General features: G+C 49.9%; 1 protein-coding gene across 1 annotated transcript in view; it reads right to left on the reverse strand.

Moving 5' to 3' along the window:
• Positions 1-19,654, reverse strand: part of BCL2L14 (BCL2 like 14) — a 34,065-nt gene that overhangs the window by 631 nt on the left and 13,780 nt on the right. The window contains exons 2-5 of the mRNA XM_045293281.1: positions 11,372-11,820; positions 7,950-8,132; positions 5,599-5,669; positions 2,499-2,765 (exon numbers count right to left, since the gene is read on the reverse strand). Of these exons, the coding sequence (XP_045149216.1) occupies positions 2,499-2,765; positions 5,599-5,669; positions 7,950-8,132; positions 11,372-11,813 (963 nt within the window). The 5' untranslated portion in view covers positions 11,814-11,820. The remainder of the gene's footprint in view (positions 1-2,498; positions 2,766-5,598; positions 5,670-7,949; positions 8,133-11,371; positions 11,821-19,654) is intronic.

Here is a 19,654-nt window from a genome sequence, read left to right on the forward strand (position 1 = left end):
GGCTTCGATGCTGCGCTGCGTTTAAAATTCAAAAGCAGGTCCTGAAAGGTGGCGCTGCTCACCCATTTGAAAGACCCGTTCGTTCGTTTGTTATTCTACACGTAGCAGGGGAGCGCCCATGAGGTATAAAAGAACGATGGAGCTTTAAAAAGGCGTCATACGTGCTCAACCCCGGCAAGGCTGCACTTCCAGTGGGCAGGTGAGAGGCCTCATAGGAAACCCTGAGCTCCTGGGAATCCTGCGCGTGAGAAGACCTTTTCTTCCTTCCACTCCTCACCTGGACCTTGCAGTGGTGCTCCACCTTCCTCATGCCTGACCCTTTCAGACGGTTCCTCATGTGGTGGTGACCCCCACCATACAATTATTTTCATGGCTATTTCATCACTGTCATTTTGCTACTGTTATGAATCGGGCAACCCCTGTGAAAGGGTCGTTTGACCCCCAAAAGGGTCATGACCCACAGGTTGAGAACTGCTGTAGCGGGTCACCAGATGCCTGGGGTCAATGGGCGTCCTGGGGATTTGCCACCAGGGCTCCTCTCTTCACTAGAGACTGAACACAGGGCCCCATCTCTACAGCCTGCAGACTTCACAGATGTGCATGGACTCATTGAACAGCGAGCGGCCTTTTTTTTTTTCCTTTCTCAACCTTTTCTGTGTCCGTTTGCAAAAACCAGCCCTTTTCTATTGGATTCTTTTCCCTCTCACTCCTAATTTCCAGTTACATGCTCCAAACTAAATCTAACTACACACAAGTATTCAAGGTCGGGGTTTTGATGATGTGGAGCTATAAAGTAATACATTTTGAATTGAAACTGCAGATGATAAAGAACTAGTACCATCAAATTCTAAAGCCTCAGAGGGGAGGGGGGTTCACTTAATTGGTTTTTACTGGGGGGGGGTGAAGCCCTCTTTTCTCTAATTGATTCTACTTTTCTCTCTAGCAGTCAAATAATAATTTATATTCATGCCTCTTTATTTGATTACTAAAATTAGTCACCCTTTATAACAGATTTATTGAAACATAACTGCATGCTCTGAAACTCACACTTTCAGGGGGTTCAATGCTGTATGTACTCCACAGACTTGCATAAGCATCAGCTCTACCTGAGGAAGGACAGATAGAACTGAAATGATATTGAGGGGTCCAGCCTCCTCTTTAAAAAAACAAACAAACTTCAATGCCTTCAAATCCATGCCAATTCACAGCAACCCTATCTAAAAGGGAGGGAAGAACTCCTGTGGTTTCTGAGACTAACTCTTCACGGACTAGAACGCTCCGCCTTCCTTCCATGGAGCAGCTGGTGGTTGGAACCGCTAACGTTTCCATTCGCAGCCCAACAAGTAACCACTACAACCCCAGGGCTCCTGTTGGCACTTGTTAAGGAGATTGGATTTAGCATATGTAAGAGTGTTCGTAGTTCACATCAGCTTGGTTGTCATTGCGATGCTGTCAGGCAAAAAAGTGGAAAATAGAAACAGAAAACTAGGTAGGCTCAGTGGCCATCACTAAAGACCATGGCAGGCATCTAAGGCCCTCAACCAAGATTAGCTGGGCTTGGCTTCTGGCACCTGAAAGAGCAAGGCTGTTTGGAGCCCGCAGGGCCACCCTGGCCATCCTAGGGCCCTCTCAGAGCTCCCGCTGACCTCCAGGGTCATGTGGGGGTGAAGACTTACCACTTACAAACACCTTGGGTGGACAAGGGACGTCCTGGCCCTCTTGAGGTTTAGAGCGCTGGGGTAGAACATTTTGGCAAGGGAGGCCGTGTGTAGCCATTTGAAAAAGGCCGTTTTCAGGAGGCCTTCAGGAATGGGACACAGATGAGTGAGTCAGGGGGGACGATGTCTGTTTTGCCTGAAACCAGCCATTTAAAGCAGATAGACATTGAACTGCCTGCTTTTCAGTTTGAATCAGATTGTCCCAAGCAAATGATTATGTCAGAGTGCTAGTGAAAAATATGCCAGGGACCCTGACTTTGCATGAGGATCACCCTACACACACGCTGTCACGTCTGAGAGTATGAGGAAGAACTGTCTGCCTCCCCTTGTCTCGTGGCCAGCCCCCACAGCCTGCAAATTCAGTGCAAACAGGAAGGATCTCTCTGTAAATACTTTCTATCCCAGCATCTCCTCATTTCCTGTTACACCTGACCACCTCCCTACCCCATACACATAACCCTTGTACCATTGGGTAGCTCAGTAAATATTTACTGATGATAAAGCTGATCACTAAAAATAGGTCCCCATCAAATGGGATCTCTCTTGCCACTCTAGTTTCCTAAGCCCATGAGAACTCGTACACATACCGTATATAACTGAGTATAAGCCAACCCGAATACCCGCCGAGGCACCTAATTTTACCACAAAAGCGGCATTAAAAATGTGCTGAAAAACTCAGCATATACTCGAGTGTATCTGGCATGTGTTCCTTTCCAAACTCTACCCATTCCTCTTCCTCTAAGTTCTGGAAAGATTAATTTTTAAATAGAAGGCACTTACCCATCCACCATGCTGTTGGACCCAGGGTGAGAAGTTCTCTTTCAAGTACTTGGTCCCAAAGCCCAGCACCCTGTTCATGGGGTGGTTGTCGATGGCTGTGAGCTTGGCGGCGACATCTATTGCAAGGGCGGCCTTAAAGCCCTGAGCTTTGACCTCGGATTCTCCTCGGGTGTCCACAGCTTTGAGGAACTGATCTGTGATGGTCCTGAAGACGGAGTAGGTCAGCCCCTCCTGGAAAGTGCTCATCAAAGCCTTGTCTCTCCTCAACTGTGTATAAGAAGATATGCACTCAGGAGAGCAGCTGGGCCCAGGGCTGTATCTAAAAGACCACCCTTCAGCTCAGCAGTAGAGCACCCAATGGAACAGCCTTGTCTTCTAGTCTCGACCATGACACCAGTGCTGCTTAACCGGATAAGCGTCTGCTGTTGGGAAGATCATCTATCTCTGCCTCCCACCCAGGTCACGTATCGGGGATCTTGAGGTCAGAATTCTCTGATAATGAGACTGAGAACTGGATCTCTCTCTCAATCCTATTCTTCTCAGAGCAGCTTCCCTGGCTGTTCATGCATGGACACCAGAAGGCACCAGGTCAAGCACACTTCTACTTCTGCGCCCAGTGGGAAGAGCACAGGTTCTCTCACTTGCAGCACAAGAGGGTCGTGCTTGTCCTGCACCTGAGGAAGCAGCTCACTTGCCCAGGGAGACCAGAGACCTTGCTCTGTCTCTTCTCTATGTGTGATTTGTGTCTTTCATGGGGGACCTGCACCTTGATAAGGTACTTGCTCTGTGAATTCATTTCATGAGGACTTAAGTGATAACATTGAAAAATGTATTAGCTCAACATTCCACTAATGTTATCTGAGCACTTAAAATGGGCAGGCACTCTGTCAAGCAGAGGGGATGTCAGGATGGCTGAGACCCAGGTCCTGTCTCAGGGGCTTCAGTGGTAACTAGTTTGCTAAAGGTGGACTAATAGGCAGGAGCCTGGAATTCAAACCATCTTGGCTCACACCTTTTACTGGCTGTTGGGTGAATTACCTATCCCTTGGGCTTACTTTTCTCATGTCTAAAGTAGGACAAGGCTGGATCCTATAAAACCAAACCCAACCCATTGCCATTGAGTCAATTCCAACTCCTGGGACCCCTATAGGACAGAATAGAACTGCCTCGTGGAGTTTGTAAATCTTTGGAAACTGTAAAATCTTTTTGGAAACACACTGCTTCATCCTTCTCTGGAGTGCCTGGTGGGTTTGAACTACCAAGCTTTCGGTTACTAGCCCAATGCTATGCCAACAGGGCTCCCTTTAGAACTAAGTATATATCAAAAAACTTGAAAGCAGAAGTTCAGAGACTTGTACACCAAGGTTCCTTACAGCTCTAGTCACAACGGACCCAAATGGTGGAACCAGCCTCAGCGCCCACTGCCAGAGAGGGATGAACAAACGGTGTTTCGTCCACAATGGAATACTACTCAGCCTGTAGAGGAAATGAGCCTTTACACACGAGATGGCATGGATGGCACTTGAAGAGATTATGCTGAATGAAATAAATCACTCACAAGAGGACAAACACTTTTTTTGTCTGACATCACTCGTGAAAAGACAAGAAAGGGAAAATAAATGTACAGAGACCGAAGTTTATTAGTCATTACAAGGGATGGGTGTGATGTGGGCTGCTAACCACAAGGTCAGCAGTTTGAATCCATCAGCTGCCCTGAGGGAGAAAGATGAGGTATTCTTTGCCACTCCGGGAATCCTAGGGAGCGGTTCTGCTCTGTCTTAAAGCGTTGCTATGAGTTAGAATGGACTTGATGGCACTAGGTTATTTTAGTCATGGAGGGAAGGCGGGAGAAGAGGCTAACTGTGATGGGAAAAGTCACATTGGTTAAGGGCAAGTTTGCGTAGCTGATTATTGTACTTGAACTGGTAAAAGTTGTGCGTTCTAGATGTATTTACAACAACAACATGAGAGAGAGAGAGAGAGAGAGAGAGAGAGAGAGAGAGGAGCTGCTGAGGCAGCTAAAATACAACCACAAACCTCATGGGATTTGTTTCCTTGGTTTGAGGTTTAGGGTCATGGCTGCCAGGAATATTTCAGTTAATTGGCCTAATGATATGTTTTGTACTTTCCTTCTACTGCCTGATTTATCCGGTAGTGCCTCAGGTCTTTACAACTTGCAAGCAACCATTCAAGGCATGGCAACTAGTCTCCTAAAGCAACAGAGGAAAAAGGAGAGTCGGGAGTAGGAGGAAGAGATGGAATGTGTGGCTAATTGTTGAACAACTGCCTTCTTTGCCATGAGGCCAGAAGAACTGAATGGTGCCTGGCTAGTGTGACTGAACATTTTGATTCTAAGGATTCTATAGAAGAATTATGATCAAAAGGGGGGACGTGTAGAAGGGTTTCAAATTTCCATAGGAAAGTTCCACTTTCTAGAACCATAGGGGCTGGATGAGCCCCTGCAACAACTGCACTGAAATAATCTTGAAAACTTAAACTGAAAATGTCCCCTGCAGTTGGCTTCATACTCAAACACAGAAGCTCATTGTCACTGAGTCAATCCCGACTCCTAGGTAGAACTGTCCCTGTGGGTTTCCCAGACTGTAACTCTTCATGGGGGTGGAAAGCCCTGTCTTTCTCCCGAGGAGCGGCTGGTGGTTTCAAACTGCGGACCTTGCATTTAGCCACCCAACACGTAACCACACCACCATCAGGGTTCCTTTCTCCTGGCTGCAGGGCAAACGGAGCCCGGTGCTAGCTTCACGGAGGATGGGTGACATGGGGAGCTAGATTAATAACAATGCTCAGCAGTTTCTAATGCAATAGTGTCTTTTCTTGCAATAACAAACTTACTTTTTTCGTTTCCAAAAAATTCCAAGGAGGCCCCAGAAGATTTACTTATGTTTTCCAAAGTGATTCATTTTTGAGATACTGCCAGCATGAAGCATTTTGACTCCAAGGGAAATAAAATTTAGGGCTAAGTGGAAACCAGAACTCTGCAACGGAGTAAGGTTGCCACCCAGGGCATAATTCCATCCTAGTGGGCCAGGTGCAAGGGCACTGAAAGAAACCCCATTCGTTTATTTAGGAAGCTTCATACCTCTCTTTCCAACTGATCTCCTGAATATTTCAGCAACTCCACAATTTTGGCTATTATTTGGTCTTCTCCATCTGTCAGGGAGGAAATAGAGAGAGACACAGGGCATGGGGCAGGGGTGGGGGTGGGGGAGGTAAAATTGTTCCAGGTTCAACATGGAGGGAGAACTAGGCTTTCTGATTCTTAACACATTTAATTTTACCTCATCTCTTCTGATCAGACCCATACTATCCCAGGCATCCTTTCCCACTGTCTTGACTTTCTTTTTAGCCTCTTCTGCTTGGTTTCTCAGTTCTCACCATGAAATCCATCTCTATATTTACAATAGTTCCAGTACACTTGATCCGATCTATGAAGATAATTAGGAGACATTTCCCTCTGGGCAGTTGGGTTTTTTTTACTTTTCCCCCTCACAGAGTCCAGAAATTACATATTTGACTACATGCCCTTCTTTGTGTGAGCTCGTGGGGCTGAGCAGAGCCAGATTCGTGGCCCACCTCAAGAAGGCTGTGCAGTCTTTCTGGCCTGTATTTTGGGAATTAACTTCCTACCTAAACACATTTTATTTTCTTGTTCTTGTTTTCGTTTATCCCTTACCACTCAATTTTCTTTTTTAACCTTACTAAAATCCATGCTTCCTTCTATACCGCATTTTAAGAACAAAGTGGCTGGGGATATTAGATATTAAAATAAATACACATTTTAAGTTCTTTTTCCCTAAAGGCCAACATGGCTGTTGGGTAGGGGTACGCTACAAACAGCTGGTGTGGTTAGGGGAAGCTGGGACAGAAAGGGAGGAGGAATGCTCTTTTTTCCTTTGTCTCAAAACTAGCTAACAACTAGACATGACAAAAAATTGTCCTGATAGCAAGGGATCTGAACAGTGGGCAGCCAGCTGCACCAAGGAAATGAGGAAACGGCACTCCTTGCTGACAGCCTCATCTCTGAAACCATTGAGTCTGTCCCAGAGAAGATGGCAAGGGAGGTCAGCCAATGGAGCTAGATTCTTTTTTTTAATAATCATTTTATTAGGGGCTCATACAACTCTTATCACAATCCATACACACATCAATTGTGTAAAGCGCATTTGTACATTCATTGCCCTCATCATTCTCAAAACATTTCCTCTCCACTTAAACCCCCGGCATTAGGTCCTCATTTTCCCCTCCCTCCCCGCACCCCCTCCCTCATGAGCCCTTGATAATTTATAAATTATTATTTTGTCATATCTTGCCCTGTCTGACGTCTCCCTTCACCCACTTTTCGGTTGTCTGTTGTCCGTCCCCCAGGGAGGAGGTCACTATAGTTCCTTGAAATCGGTTCCCTCTTTCTAACCCACTCTCCCTCTACCCTCCCAGTATCACCACTCACTCCACTGGTCCTGTAGGGATCAATGGATCTAGATTCTAGGAAGTCCCACGAAGGCCTAGTGAAGGGCAAAGTCAGTGCTAAGTGGGACGACTGGATCTCAAGTCACGTGAGAGGAGAGGTCCCGCCTCTGCTTCCCAGGTGTTGTTTGTATCATATGTTGTGTCTCTCTGGGAAAGTGGACCGCTCAGCTGCCTCCACTTCTCATATGCATAGAGAGAGGAGGAGGAGGAGGAGGTGGAGGAGGAGGAGGAGGAGGAGGAAGACGAGGAACTTTGGCTTGGTTGGGGGCTGTTGCTCCCAGGCACACTGGAGATAGCAAATAGAGCTCCCGGTATCTTCTTGTGTAATTGAAGTAGGTCCAGAAAGACCCTCCTCTGCAGCTCCTTACACTTTCACTCTCTAAGCCTCTGGGGCAGTGTGTGGTACACACACACACACACACACACACCACCCCTGACCCAACACAGCACAGCAAGGAGACGGGTAAGCTCACCCCTACACACACACACACACACACACACACACACACACACACACACACGCTGCCGAAACAGCACAGCAAAGAGATGGGTAAGCTCACCCCTTCACCTCACTCCCACCTTTGCTTCTGGCTGTGGGAGACTCCGTCCACCGCCCTGCAGGGAGAACTTGTGCCTGTGGTGTGGATTGCTGTCAACCCAGGGGCCACCGACACCTCAATCTGTCACCAGAGTTTGAGGAAAGAGCCAGGATCCCAGCTGGGGCCCCTCCCAGCCAGCGCTGCAGACCAGTAGTGGGCGAGCAGGATGTTCTCTCCCTGCCATCCTCCCTTCCGTTCTCCCACCTGGCCTAGAGCGGCCACACGTCCTTAGAGTCGGCCCCGCCTGGCCGCTGCTTCCAAGTTCTGCTTCCCGTCTGCACCTGCCCTGGTGTCGCAGCAGCACAACGCGACACTTTGGATCCCGGGGTAGACATTCAACATAACAAACACCAGGAAAATTTACCTTTCTTGGCACTCGCGCCTCTAGACTGGGGCTCCGGAACCTTTGAGCAGGTGGGCCCCTCCCATACAAAAACCCCTGGGAACCTGGAGCTGCCTCCCTGGGTGTGGCTGTCTTCCGGAGGTGGCCAGGAATGCACAATTTCAGCAACTCGGTTGGCAATGGAAACGACTTTGGGGTTCACAGCTGAAACGAGAAGAAAATGGAGCTGAAGCCATTTCCCCAGGCACCCTGGTGGCATAGGGGTTACCAGTTGGGCTGCGATCCCAAAGGTCAGCAGTTCGAAACCACTACCGGCTCCTCAGGGAGGCAAGGCTGGGCTTTCTACTCCCATCAAGTGTTACCATCTCAGAAACTCACAGGGGCAGTTCTACCCTGGGCGACCGGGTTGCTGAGCTGGCATCAACTTGATGGCAGCGAGCGTGTGAGAAGCCCGGCCTAGAAGCTCTCCTCTGTCCTGCTCGCGGGTCTGCGCAGCTGCCAGAAAGAGAGGAAATGGGTGCTGGGTGGGGGCATCATTCCTTAGACAGGACTGGCAGTTGCCTGGCAGAGTCCGGGATGGGGGAGGAGCTCACAGAGGGATGATTGTCACCTTGAAACAATTGCCCTTCTGCACCCTCTTTTTGAAGTCTTGCAAAATTAGGGTCCCCTTTCCCCTTTGCAAGGGAAGACACACGAAAGGGAGTGCTTAGTTCTTTGGTTGAGTGAATGCTCATTATGCTTTTATTGTTATTCCTCTTTCTGAACATCTTTTATACCTCAGAGAGCTGGCCCCTGTGTGCATTAGAGAGAATGCAATCACTGGACTAGCCTTTGGGGGCTGGTCAATGTGGAAAGAGGAATATCCCCTGCTCTGGGGCCAGAGTCATCTCCCTAGGTCCCTAAGTAAACACCCACCTCTCCTTCGGCTATGTTCTCATAGCTAACTGATACTGCCTGGGGCAACGAGGATGCATCAGGAATTTATAACCATGGCCCTCAGGAATTTATAACCCAGGAAAAGATGTAGGGTACGGATCTGTACACACTCCAAGACCAATCAAAGCGTATGGGGACACGAGGGTTTAAAAGGCATTGGTTCCCTGGATGTTTTAGCCTCAGAAGGTAAATCAGCTTTGTCTCAGCTTGGTTCGGGGCGGTGGGGCAGCACTGCTCAGATGAGAGGCTATTGCTGAGTTGCTGGAAATGATTCCATCACCCCCTAGTAGCTTAGTTTTGGTTTGTCTCTGAGTTCTTAACTTTCAGAAGCGTTTGCAGGCTCTGTCCCTGGTGCCCTAACGAGCGTGGAGCGTCACAGATTGTGGCAAGAATGACACCATTTAATTCACATGAGTTCAGGGAGTGAAAGCTGGATTGGAAGGTTCAGGTGTCAAGGGAAACTCATGGGTCTGCAAAGCGTGCACATCCTGCGAGAAGAGAGGCAAGACCCATGTCCAGGGAGGGATTGCGGTGCATGAAACCAGGCCCCAATTTGCTTGTGAGCTGCCATGGTGTGTCTGGCCCCTCCATAGCCCGCATGTCCATGTCCTCCCTCCAGCCCTCTGGGTATTCACTGAAAGACCCTAGGAGATAAGGTGCTTCCACAAAGTCTGCCTTAAGTGGGTATCTGGCTTAAAAATCAGTATTCTTCATGCTCAAAGGTGGTTCTCAACCTTCCTTGTGTGGTGGTGACCCCCAACCGTAACATTTTTGTTGCTACTTCATCACCATCATTTTGCTACTGTTACGAATCGGGCAACCCCTGTAAAAGGGTTGTTCGACCCCCAAAGGGGTCACGACCCACGGGTTGAGAACCGCTGTACTAGAGGGATCAAAAACAGAGAGGGAGTGAATCAGAGGGAGGAGCAGTGTCTTTTCCCCCCATTTTAACGACCAAACCAGACAGACTTCCCGCTTTTACATCACGTTACTGATGTCCATCCAGCCTCCTCTTGGACACAGGCCACCTCCTGGCCCCTGGCAAGGAAACGGCAAAAGACTTTCACCAAAGCCCATGGGAGCCTGCTTTGCAGCGTCTGCAGGAGACGGGGAAGGCAGGCTAACCTCTGCTATCTCAGCAGGCTCGTGCAGCCAGCCAGCGTGACCAGAGTGGGACTTTCCCACCAGAAGTCACTCAAAGTAAGCCGATGAAGGCCCCCCAAGGCTGTGCTGCCTCCACCACTGCCTCCCTATGTGGCAGGACCACCACGAGGCCAGTAGCCATCAAGAAGGACTCAGTCTAAGTGCGGTGTGTTTGGTTTGTTGCTGCCCACGGGGCTGTGGGCACGGAGGGAGAGCTGGGGGTGGAATCCATGCCCCAAAGCACTATGAGCAACTGCCTTTTGACCCAGATGAAATGCTCCCGTTAACATCTCCACCTTGACTAGTTTAATGTTTGGAACCTTTGAAAGCAGAACAGATTCCCCGATAGCCAAAGGAACCCTGGGTGAGAAGAGAAAGACTACTCGCTCTCTGGACTTCATCTCCATTGACAAGTCTCTTGGGCGGGACTCTAGTTTCCTTACGTGATCTGTGCCGGAAGGGCCCCAGATAATCCCTAATGCAGCAGTTCTCAACCTGTGGGTGTGTGGGTGTCAAACGACACTTTCACAGGGGGTTCCCGATTCATAACAGTCGCAAAATGACAGTGATGAAGTAGCAACGAAAATAACGTCATGGTTGGGGGGTCACCACACAGGAGGAACTGTGTGAAAGGGTCACAGCTTTAGGAAGGTGGAGCACCACTGTCCTAAGGCCTCCTGCCTACAATTCGCGAAGCCAAGTGGGAAATCGAAGTTTCCTCGGTGGCCGTGGTGACGGATGCAAAGCTGTCCCTTATGCTTGATGCTCCCAGTCAGCGAGACCCAGAGAAGCGTTTCTAAACTGAAGCCTTACCTGTTGACAAGTGACACAGCAGGAGGGAGAATTTCTCTGAAAACTGCATTTACCCCGGGCTTGTTGAAGGTGAAGAGGATGTTTACACCAACACGTGTGATCAAAGAACACCTTTCAGAGACACAGCCCTTTGGGAAAGAGGCTTATTTACAATCAGGTTCAATTTATTTTGTGAGGGAAGGGTTTTGTCGAGCTGCTTTCTGGGCTTCTGGGTTTTTGTTTTTTGGTTGGTTTTTACACGTTTTTTTTTTAAAAAGTGTGTCTGATCTTCCCATCAGCCCTAAGAGGGGAGGAGGGTGGGGACACCCTCAAACGGAGAGGTGAACCCACGCCCCCCTGGCAGAGCCGGAAGCCTAGACTGACACCTGGGCCATCCAGCATCCTTGCCGGCTGGGTTTGGAGAAAAGAAGGGCCACGATTACCAAAACGTCATAGCAGGAAAGCCAAGTCCCGGCGAGCGCCCTGGCTTAGGCCACACCCCACGACCGGATGGAGCGATAGAGCGATGGAGCGGAGCGGGTGACAGACAGCAGGGGTCTCCGCGAGCCTACCTTCCGGCTCCGTGCGATGCTCCACCAGGGAGCGCGGGGCGGACCAGCGCGGCCTGCGGAGGAAGCCGCCCGCCGGACTCTCCCCGGCTCGCGGACTCCCCTGGGCCCGGAGCTCCGGCCCGTCTTCCTCCTTCTCAGGGCCTGCTCCCAGGGACGGTAGCCAAGAAAACTTTTTCTTGGCCAGGTGTTTCTCCGTGGATTGGGAACTCCGGGAAGTCTTGGGCAACTGGATCCGCCAGGGGTCACTGGCTGACCAACTGCCCAGGCCTTTCTGGGACAAGCTGCGCGTCCGCAGCAGCTTTGGCGAGAAGGCGGGCGAGGCGCTCTTGGAGACGGAGACGTGGTGTCTGGCGTAGTAGGCCAGGATTTTGAACTCCAGGCTGCTGGACTCATCCTCATCCAGGGGGATTTCTTCCATGTCGCATTCACGGGCCGTGCACATGGTGGGCCTGCAACGACAGGGGCCTTTATTTGTGGGCGAGGGCCTGGTAGGTTGGAGAGCGACTGGGCTGAAAACTCAGCCCTCGCGGATGGAGCGTGCCCGGCAGCATCAGAAAGGGAACAAGTGTGGTTTCGGGGTGCCCACAGCCCCACGGGGATGTGTGCGGAGATCACCTCCCACAGTGTCATGTATGGGGACACAGGGAAGGATAGGTCAGTGGACAGAGGGATGCCCGAGGCTTCTCGAAGGAGAGAAAGACGTTGTTCGTGTTTTCCCAGGGTGCCCTTGAGCCAATCCAGACTCCTGGCGACCCCAGGTGTGCCAGAGTAGAATTGGGGTTCTGATGGTTCTCAGGGGCTGGTTTTTCAGAAGTCGATTCCCAGGACTTTTTTCTGAGGTGCCTCTGGAGGGCCTCGAACCTACAGCCTTTCAGTCAGCCACCACGCTGACAGCTGGCCACACCCCGGAACTCCTAGAAAGGGTCTAGTGAGGTGGATTTGGAGTCTAAGAAGAGGCGCCTCTGCGGGTGGGTTTAGGGAGAGCAGGAGGTCTGGCCAACGGAAGGAAGTGTGCTTTAGCCCGAGAGGCCAAGAGCCCCGCCACCCAGGCCAGGCTTCTGCCTGCCTGTCCTTTGCTGAACCCCAGCAATGAATGCACAAACACCCTGTTCCTGCTCTCCCAGCTCCTCTGACCTGTCACCAGCACCACCGCACACCCACAATTAGTTTGCTCATTAAAAGCAACAGCAACAAAACAAATCTTTAAGCACTGCCGGATGGCAAGGGAGTGCTCTGGGCGGTTGTGAGCAGAGAGCGATGCCATCACAGCATGTGCGGGAAAGCGTGTGCAAGCGATCAAATGATTAGATAGATAGCTTTCAGAAACGGATTTCGTTCCACTTCTCTTGTTTAAACCGCCACGGATAACTCCTCTTGTGGTTTCCTGGTAGGAAATTATCCACACCCCCTCTCCCCACCCCCACCCCCGATTTATGGGGCTTTCTGATGTCTCATGCTAAGGACTACATTTCCTTACATGCCAGCAAACCCGGATCTACCAAATCTCACTGGTCTGTAATACCATAGGCTGGGTAGACTGGAACACAGCCTGGGCTTCCCAGGCTAATCGTCCTGAGTCCAAACCCTGAGGGTTTGTCACCTGGGGTGGGCTGCTTCACTTCTCAGTAGTGTAGTTTCCTGGACGGATAAATACCCCAAACCCAAACTCATTGCCATCAAGTCGACGCTGACTCATAGCAACCCTATAGGACAGGGCAGAACGGCTTCTGTGAGTTTCAGACTGTCCCTCTTCGTGGGAGGAGAAAGCCCCATCTTTCGCCCTGGGAGAGGTCAGGGGTTTCACACTTTGACCTTGCAGAGAGCAGCCCAACGAGTAGGCTCTGCGCCACCAGGACTCTTTGGAATGGGGAATGGAGAGAGATGATACTCCTCTTACAGGATTGTGGAAGGAGTTCAAGCTAGGGAATAAGAAGTTTCAGCACAGAACCTAGCACATAAAGGTGCCTCCACAGTATTTGCTACTTTTTAATTATTATTATTATTTTGTCTCTAATACAGCTGTCCTCCAAAGCTCTGTCCTTAATGCAGCGATTATGGCACAGTGGGTTACATGTCCGGGCGTTGGATTTCTAACTGTAAAGTCTGCAGTTTAAAACCACCAGCTGCTCCTTGGAAGAAAGATGAGGCTTCCTCTTCCTGTAAACAGTTACAGTCTCGGAAACCCACAGGGGCAGTTCTGCCCTGTCCTATAGGGTCACTATGAGTCAGTATCGACTGATGGCAGAGAATTGTTATCTTACAGATATCTTTTGGCATGTAATTGATGGAATAATAAATTACTATGGTGATATTAGTGGTATCAACTAACACATCTTTCCTTTTCTTTGCACTGTACCCTCTTCTCACATGAGGAAGCATAACTATACAAAGCACCCTGGTGGCACAGTGCTTCAGCCTCGGCTGCTCACCAAAAGGTGGTCGATTCAAACCCATCAGCTGCCCCCCAGGAGGAAGACATGCCAATCTGGTCTTTTCCAGATTACAGCCTCAGAAACCCGCTGGGGGCAGTTCTGCCCTGCTCTGTGCGGCCGCGACGGAACAGCAGCAGCATTTGCGTCCAGTGTTTAAGGCAGTGTGTCAGGACACACGGACTAGACTGGGTGCCTGGAGGCTGACTGTCAGCGTTGGCTCAATTTCAAGTCGGAAATGTCCTCAGGCAAGTAAGTCACTTAATCCCTTTGGCCCCCGGTTTCCACCCTGTTAACTCAGGCATTTTCTGATTTTCCCTCTGGTTCTACTACTTGAAGGTGATGGAGGGGGTGGCCCATCTCCCAAGCAGGCCTGTGGATGCCTGGGGCTTCTTTTCTTTTGCCTGGGAGAAGCTCACACTGGCTGATGGACTGAACTCCAAGAAAGCCATGGTCAGGGGTGCTGATGGGAATGAGGAAGGGGGGGTGCTGCTGGGAGAGGCTGATGAAATGCTGAGACCTGAGTTTGGCACACGGAGTGTTGAAAATGGATCCAGGCTTGAGAGTTGAGAAGCCAACAAAAGAAGGTACCATCGGGCAGGGCTACAACGGGGTTTATAGTCAGAACCAGCTGTGCCAATGATCCCAGGCAGGGCCAGAGCTGGCCTTTCTAGGGGAGGCTTTCTCTAATTAAAAGAAAGAAAGAAAAAAACCACACTTCCATCGAGTCAAGTGAGTATCGCCCCTATAGGACAAGGTGGAACTGAGTCTGCGGGCTTCAGGGACGGAGGTAACTCTTTATGGGAGAAGAAAGCCTGTCTTTCTCCTGCTCAGCGGCTGGTGGTTTCAAACTGCTGACCTTACCTCCAGGGCTCCCTTCCAATTCAACGTTACCTTTTTAACAGGGCAGCTCAGAACACCACATCCAGGAAGTTCACTAGGCCCTACTAAGGGAGGGTGCCCTTGCACTGCACTCCACTCTGGGAAACCCTGTGTGGGCTCGGTGAAACTCCATGGAGGTCAGGATGAGTCAGATCGGACCTGATGGCAGTGGGTCAATTTTTTGGTGTATAAAATAAAACCACCAAAGTCACCGCCATCCAGTCCATGCCGATTCATAGTGACCCCATAGGACGAGCAGCACTGGCCCTGTGGACGTCTGAGACTGTCATCCTTATAGGAGTAGAAAGCTCCCTCTTTCTCCCGAGGAGCAGCTGAAGATTTCAAACTTTGGACCTTGCAGTTGGTGCCCCAGCTTGTAACCACTGTGCCACCAGGGCTCCTTACAAGAGCCATGGCATTTTCAATCACCTCATGGGCATGACACGGCTAGACAGTAAGTAGGACAGAACACAGGAACACCGGTGGATTTGAATTACGGAGTTGCTGAGAAATACTGCCGATATCATGACTGCAGAAGAAGTACAGCCGGAATGCTCCTGAGAAACACGATGAGACTCCATCACACTTACTTGCACATGTTACCAGGAAGAACCAATCCCTGGGTCAGGGCACTTTGCCTGGTAAAGGAGAGGGTCAGTGATGAGCAGGAAGACCCTCAACGAGATGGATTGATATAGTGGCTGCAACAGTGGCTGGGAAACCATTTTGATAGTAGCATGGATCCGGAGTCTTTGTGTTGTGCATAGATTGGATGACAACTAACACCACCAATATTATGTAGAAAGTAAATTCCCCCACCCCTGGTGATCGTGAATGGTAGTTGTTTTCTGTATTTGCAGCTATTCTTGTTATCTTAAAAAACAAGGTCGTATGCTACATGTCAGATGTCATACATTTCTCGCAGCATAACATCCTCCAGGTTAATCCGTGTTTCAGAAACTTACCTTTTCCCCCTTCCAGCTGAGTCATCGTTAATGCATGTCTATGATATGTGAATCCTGTCTCACTCTGTATTAGAATGCGTCCGTTTGGGGATGAGTGCTTGGGTTGTTTACATCTTTGGACTATGGGAACAGTGTTGCTGTGGACATGGGCATCCACATGCGTGTCTGTGTCGCCTCTATTGGATTTCTAGGGTGCATTCACGAAGGCGTGGAATTGCTGCCTCAGAGGGTAGCGCGATTTCTCTCCGTTGTTCAGAGCAGTGGCCACCCATCCGCAGAACAAGGCAGAGGCCAACAGACCTCGCGGCTGAGAAGGCAAGGACCGGAGAAAGACATGCTTGCCAAAGGAAAAGAACTGTGTCCTTAACATTTTGTAACTTGCTAGCTTCCTTCATAACCCCCACGATTGTGAGTATTGTCTGTGGGGAAAGTAAAGCAAGCGCGGGCTATGGATCGATCCCAGAGTGCCATTCTCACCCGCGGTTCATCTGAGGTCCACTGTGTCACCATGAGTCAGGAGAGCTCCAGAGTCACGACTAACAAAAGAAGCCACCAGGGGTGCGGCCCTTTGAGTGTCGGTGAGAACCTGCAGGAGAGAATTCGGCTCTACCCGGTCACACCTGCAACTTAGTTGTACCACCTGGCGATTGACATACTTTCTCCTTCTCTCTAACAAACCGAGGGCCAGCGTACATGCTGCAAAGCGAGGTCTCAGAGCTTCTCATACTCTGGTTTACCTTCCTCCCTCTGCCACATTGAGCTCCCTCTGGATGGTGCCAACACCCGGGCCCCACCTCACCTGGCAGAGGGCCCAACCAAGGGTGCTGGGTGCCTGTGGGAGGCACCTAACTTCCAGTGCTCACTAAGCACACCCATGGGACTGCTCGAGCTCCTGCGTCGCTTGCTGGGGCTTGTGACCTACAAAGGAAGCAGCAGCGGGGCGGGCTTCCCTTTGCAGTGCAGTGCCCGTGCTGCACATGGGCCTGGCTTATGCCGGAGGGCGTCCTGGGGAAGTGCAAATGGCTGCGATGGAAAGGTTGGCAGTTGGAGTCTACCTAAGGATGCTTCAGAAGGTCTGGTGGTGATCTCCATCAGAGGACCAGCCCCTGCGAGCCCTGGGGAGCACGCTTCTCTTCCTATACACACGGGGAGGCCAGGAGCTAGCATCAAGGACTCAGTCGCACCTGGACCCAGGTGTCAGGGTCTCCACATGGAGAGAGCCCTGGCAGGAGATTTGATGGAACCAAGCACCATCTTTCATTTGCTCGGGACCCACAGACATGGCCTGAAGGTAGCTCAAGAGAATCCACATGACCCTGCAAGAGACATTCCTAGACCAAATTCTAAACGACACTGGGTCTGGTTACCGCAAGCCTTGTGCCTGACCTTCTAACTAGACCCTCCCTCAGCATCTTCTGTCTTCCTCTCCCTCCGCAGCCATCTCGGAGTAGCACATGCTCTTTAAAAACAAAACCTCAACAGAAGAGAAATAAACAAGCGAAACCCATTACTCCTAGTGAGTCTCGCACAGATCAGCACTAACTTACAGGGTTTCTGAGAGGTCATCTCTACAGAAGGACTGACTTTTCTTTCACCCACAAGGCAGCTGGTGGGCTCCGACCTGTGACCTTTTAGTCAGGCCCTAGGCTGAACCCAGCGCTGTGACAGTCTGGGCACTTTAGAGAAAAAAATCCACAGAAACTCACGTATATACAGTGTTTTATATAAAGGGTAAGTGCACATCAAGAAAACATCCCAACCCAGTGCTGCCCAAGCCCACAAGTCCAACCTTAACCCATTAACCCATATGTCCGACACCAATCCACAAAGTCCTCCTCCATCTCACAAAACACACACAATGACACCGGCTACAGGAGGAAAGCCCAGTCAGTGAACGTGTAAGCATCTCAGTGCTGCCAGGGGTCTCCACACGGCTGCTCCAGCACCCAGGACTGCATCGGGGTAGGTCCATGTGGCTTCTCCTTGGGGATGTCTTACAGGAAGTGAGCCTTGCCAGCTAAAGCAGGGAACTGGCTAAGGCAGCTGCACCCTGGTCCCACCATCAGAGAGCAAGAGACCCGAGAACTAGAAAGGCGAGGCTCCCCGAGCCATTTATCTCTCCGCCCTTCAATTAACCCCATGTGTGTTTATTGGCCAGGTTGGAACAATAAACTACCTCACACACACTACCAGAGAACTGGGGACTAGGAATGAGCAGACTCCACTGACTGTGGGAAAACGTTCATATGCACTCACATACGTCCAAGAACAGATCATGGGGTATTTAAGTGGAGACAGCTAACAGTAACATCACAAAATTCAGCCTGGGACAAGACAATGGTAAACAGCCATGAAGCTTTTAAAGTTTCTCTTGGGTGAACTTTAAAGGCAATTTCAGAGGAATGGGATCTCTAGAAACTTGAAATCCGCTGATTTCAAGAAAGGGGGTCTAGTGTCAATCAACCATGCTGAGGCTCGCAAGAAGTAGTTACTGATGAAGGTCAACGACTACAGTCTTCAGTATGGATTACACTGCACGGTAAGAAAACAACCCCTCACAGCTGGGCCCATGGACAACCTCATGATAAATGGAGAGCACACTGAAGTTGTCCAGGATCATGTTTTACTGGGAGCCACAATGAACACCCGTGGAAGCCAGAGTCAGGGAGACAAACAACGCTTTTGCACTGGGCAAATCTGCTGCAGAAGATCTTCTTAAAGAAGCAAATCCCAACTATGTGGACACCCCCTTCCCCCACCAAACACACACTCATAAGAATGTGCTTCAGAAGACAGCACTGGGGCTACAGCTACAGCTTGGGGAGAGGGGCGTGTCGGATTAGAGCCCACAGGAGAAACAAAAAGGGACGGAGAGGGAGGAGAGGACATCCTGGCCACCAAGGAGCAAACACCATACAGGCTTTACCACGGGACATGGCATTCCTCACTGAGCCATGGCGCCGTGGGAGACAGCACTGGAGACACAGTGGGGGAATAGTGCACGGTCTGTCTCCATCACACTGGGGTGAGGCACTGAGGGCATGCAGCAGAGCAGCAGGGAGAGCAGAGTGATGAAACTCCCAGGGAATACCAGAATTTGACTTTGGAGACAGAGTGTGGCACCCCATCAGACTTGACTGGAAAACAGTCGTAAAGGCCAACAACCAGACCTTGAACTATTTATAGCCCTTCCCATTTTTGTCAGGGGTTTTCTTTTTATTGTTGTTTTTGTTGTTGTTATTGTTTTGTTGGTTTTGACTTCGTTTGTTGTTTTGTTTGGGTTTGCCTGGTTTTTGCACTTATTAATGTATTGCATGTCTATCTAGATAAGATAGGCAGGATAAATAATTCAGAGATGAAAAGAATAGGACCAATGGTTCTGGGTGTATATGGGAGAAGGGGAGGTAGGAGAAAAGAGGGGGAGGTATGAACCAACCCAGGGACAAGGGAACAACAAGTGAACTAAAATTAATGGAAGGAAGGTTGGAGGATGCCTAGTGGGGCTTAATTAAGGGCAATGTAGCAGTGAAGAATTACTAAACCCGAATGAAGGCCGAACATGATGGTGGGACAAGAGGAAAGTAAAAGGAAATAGAGGAAAGAACCAGGAGGCAGAGGACATTTATAGAGGCCTAAATACAGGTATATATGTATATATATATATATTTCAAGAGGGGAATATAACTATATACTCATATCTATATGTTAAGAATTAAGGTTGCAGATGGACATTGAGCCTCGACTCAAGTACTCCCTCAACACAAGGACACTTTGTTCTAATAATCCAGCATTCAGTGATGCTCACCTTCCTGACATGATCGCTGAAGACAAAATGGGTACATAAGCAAATGTGGTAAAGAAAGCTGATGGTACCCGGCTATCAAAAGATGTAGCATCTGGGGTCTTAAAGGCTTGAAGATAAACAAGCGGGCACCTAGCTCAGAAGCAACAAAGCCCACATGGAAGAAGCACACCAGCCTATGTGATCATGAGGTGTCGAAGGGATC

The sequence above is a fragment of the Echinops telfairi genome, unplaced genomic scaffold, assembly GCF_000313985.2.
Source record: "Echinops telfairi isolate 266 unplaced genomic scaffold, ASM31398v2 ScPeMD7_1957;HRSCAF=2489, whole genome shotgun sequence".
NCBI classification, from domain to species: domain Eukaryota; kingdom Metazoa; phylum Chordata; class Mammalia; order Afrosoricida; family Tenrecidae; genus Echinops; species Echinops telfairi.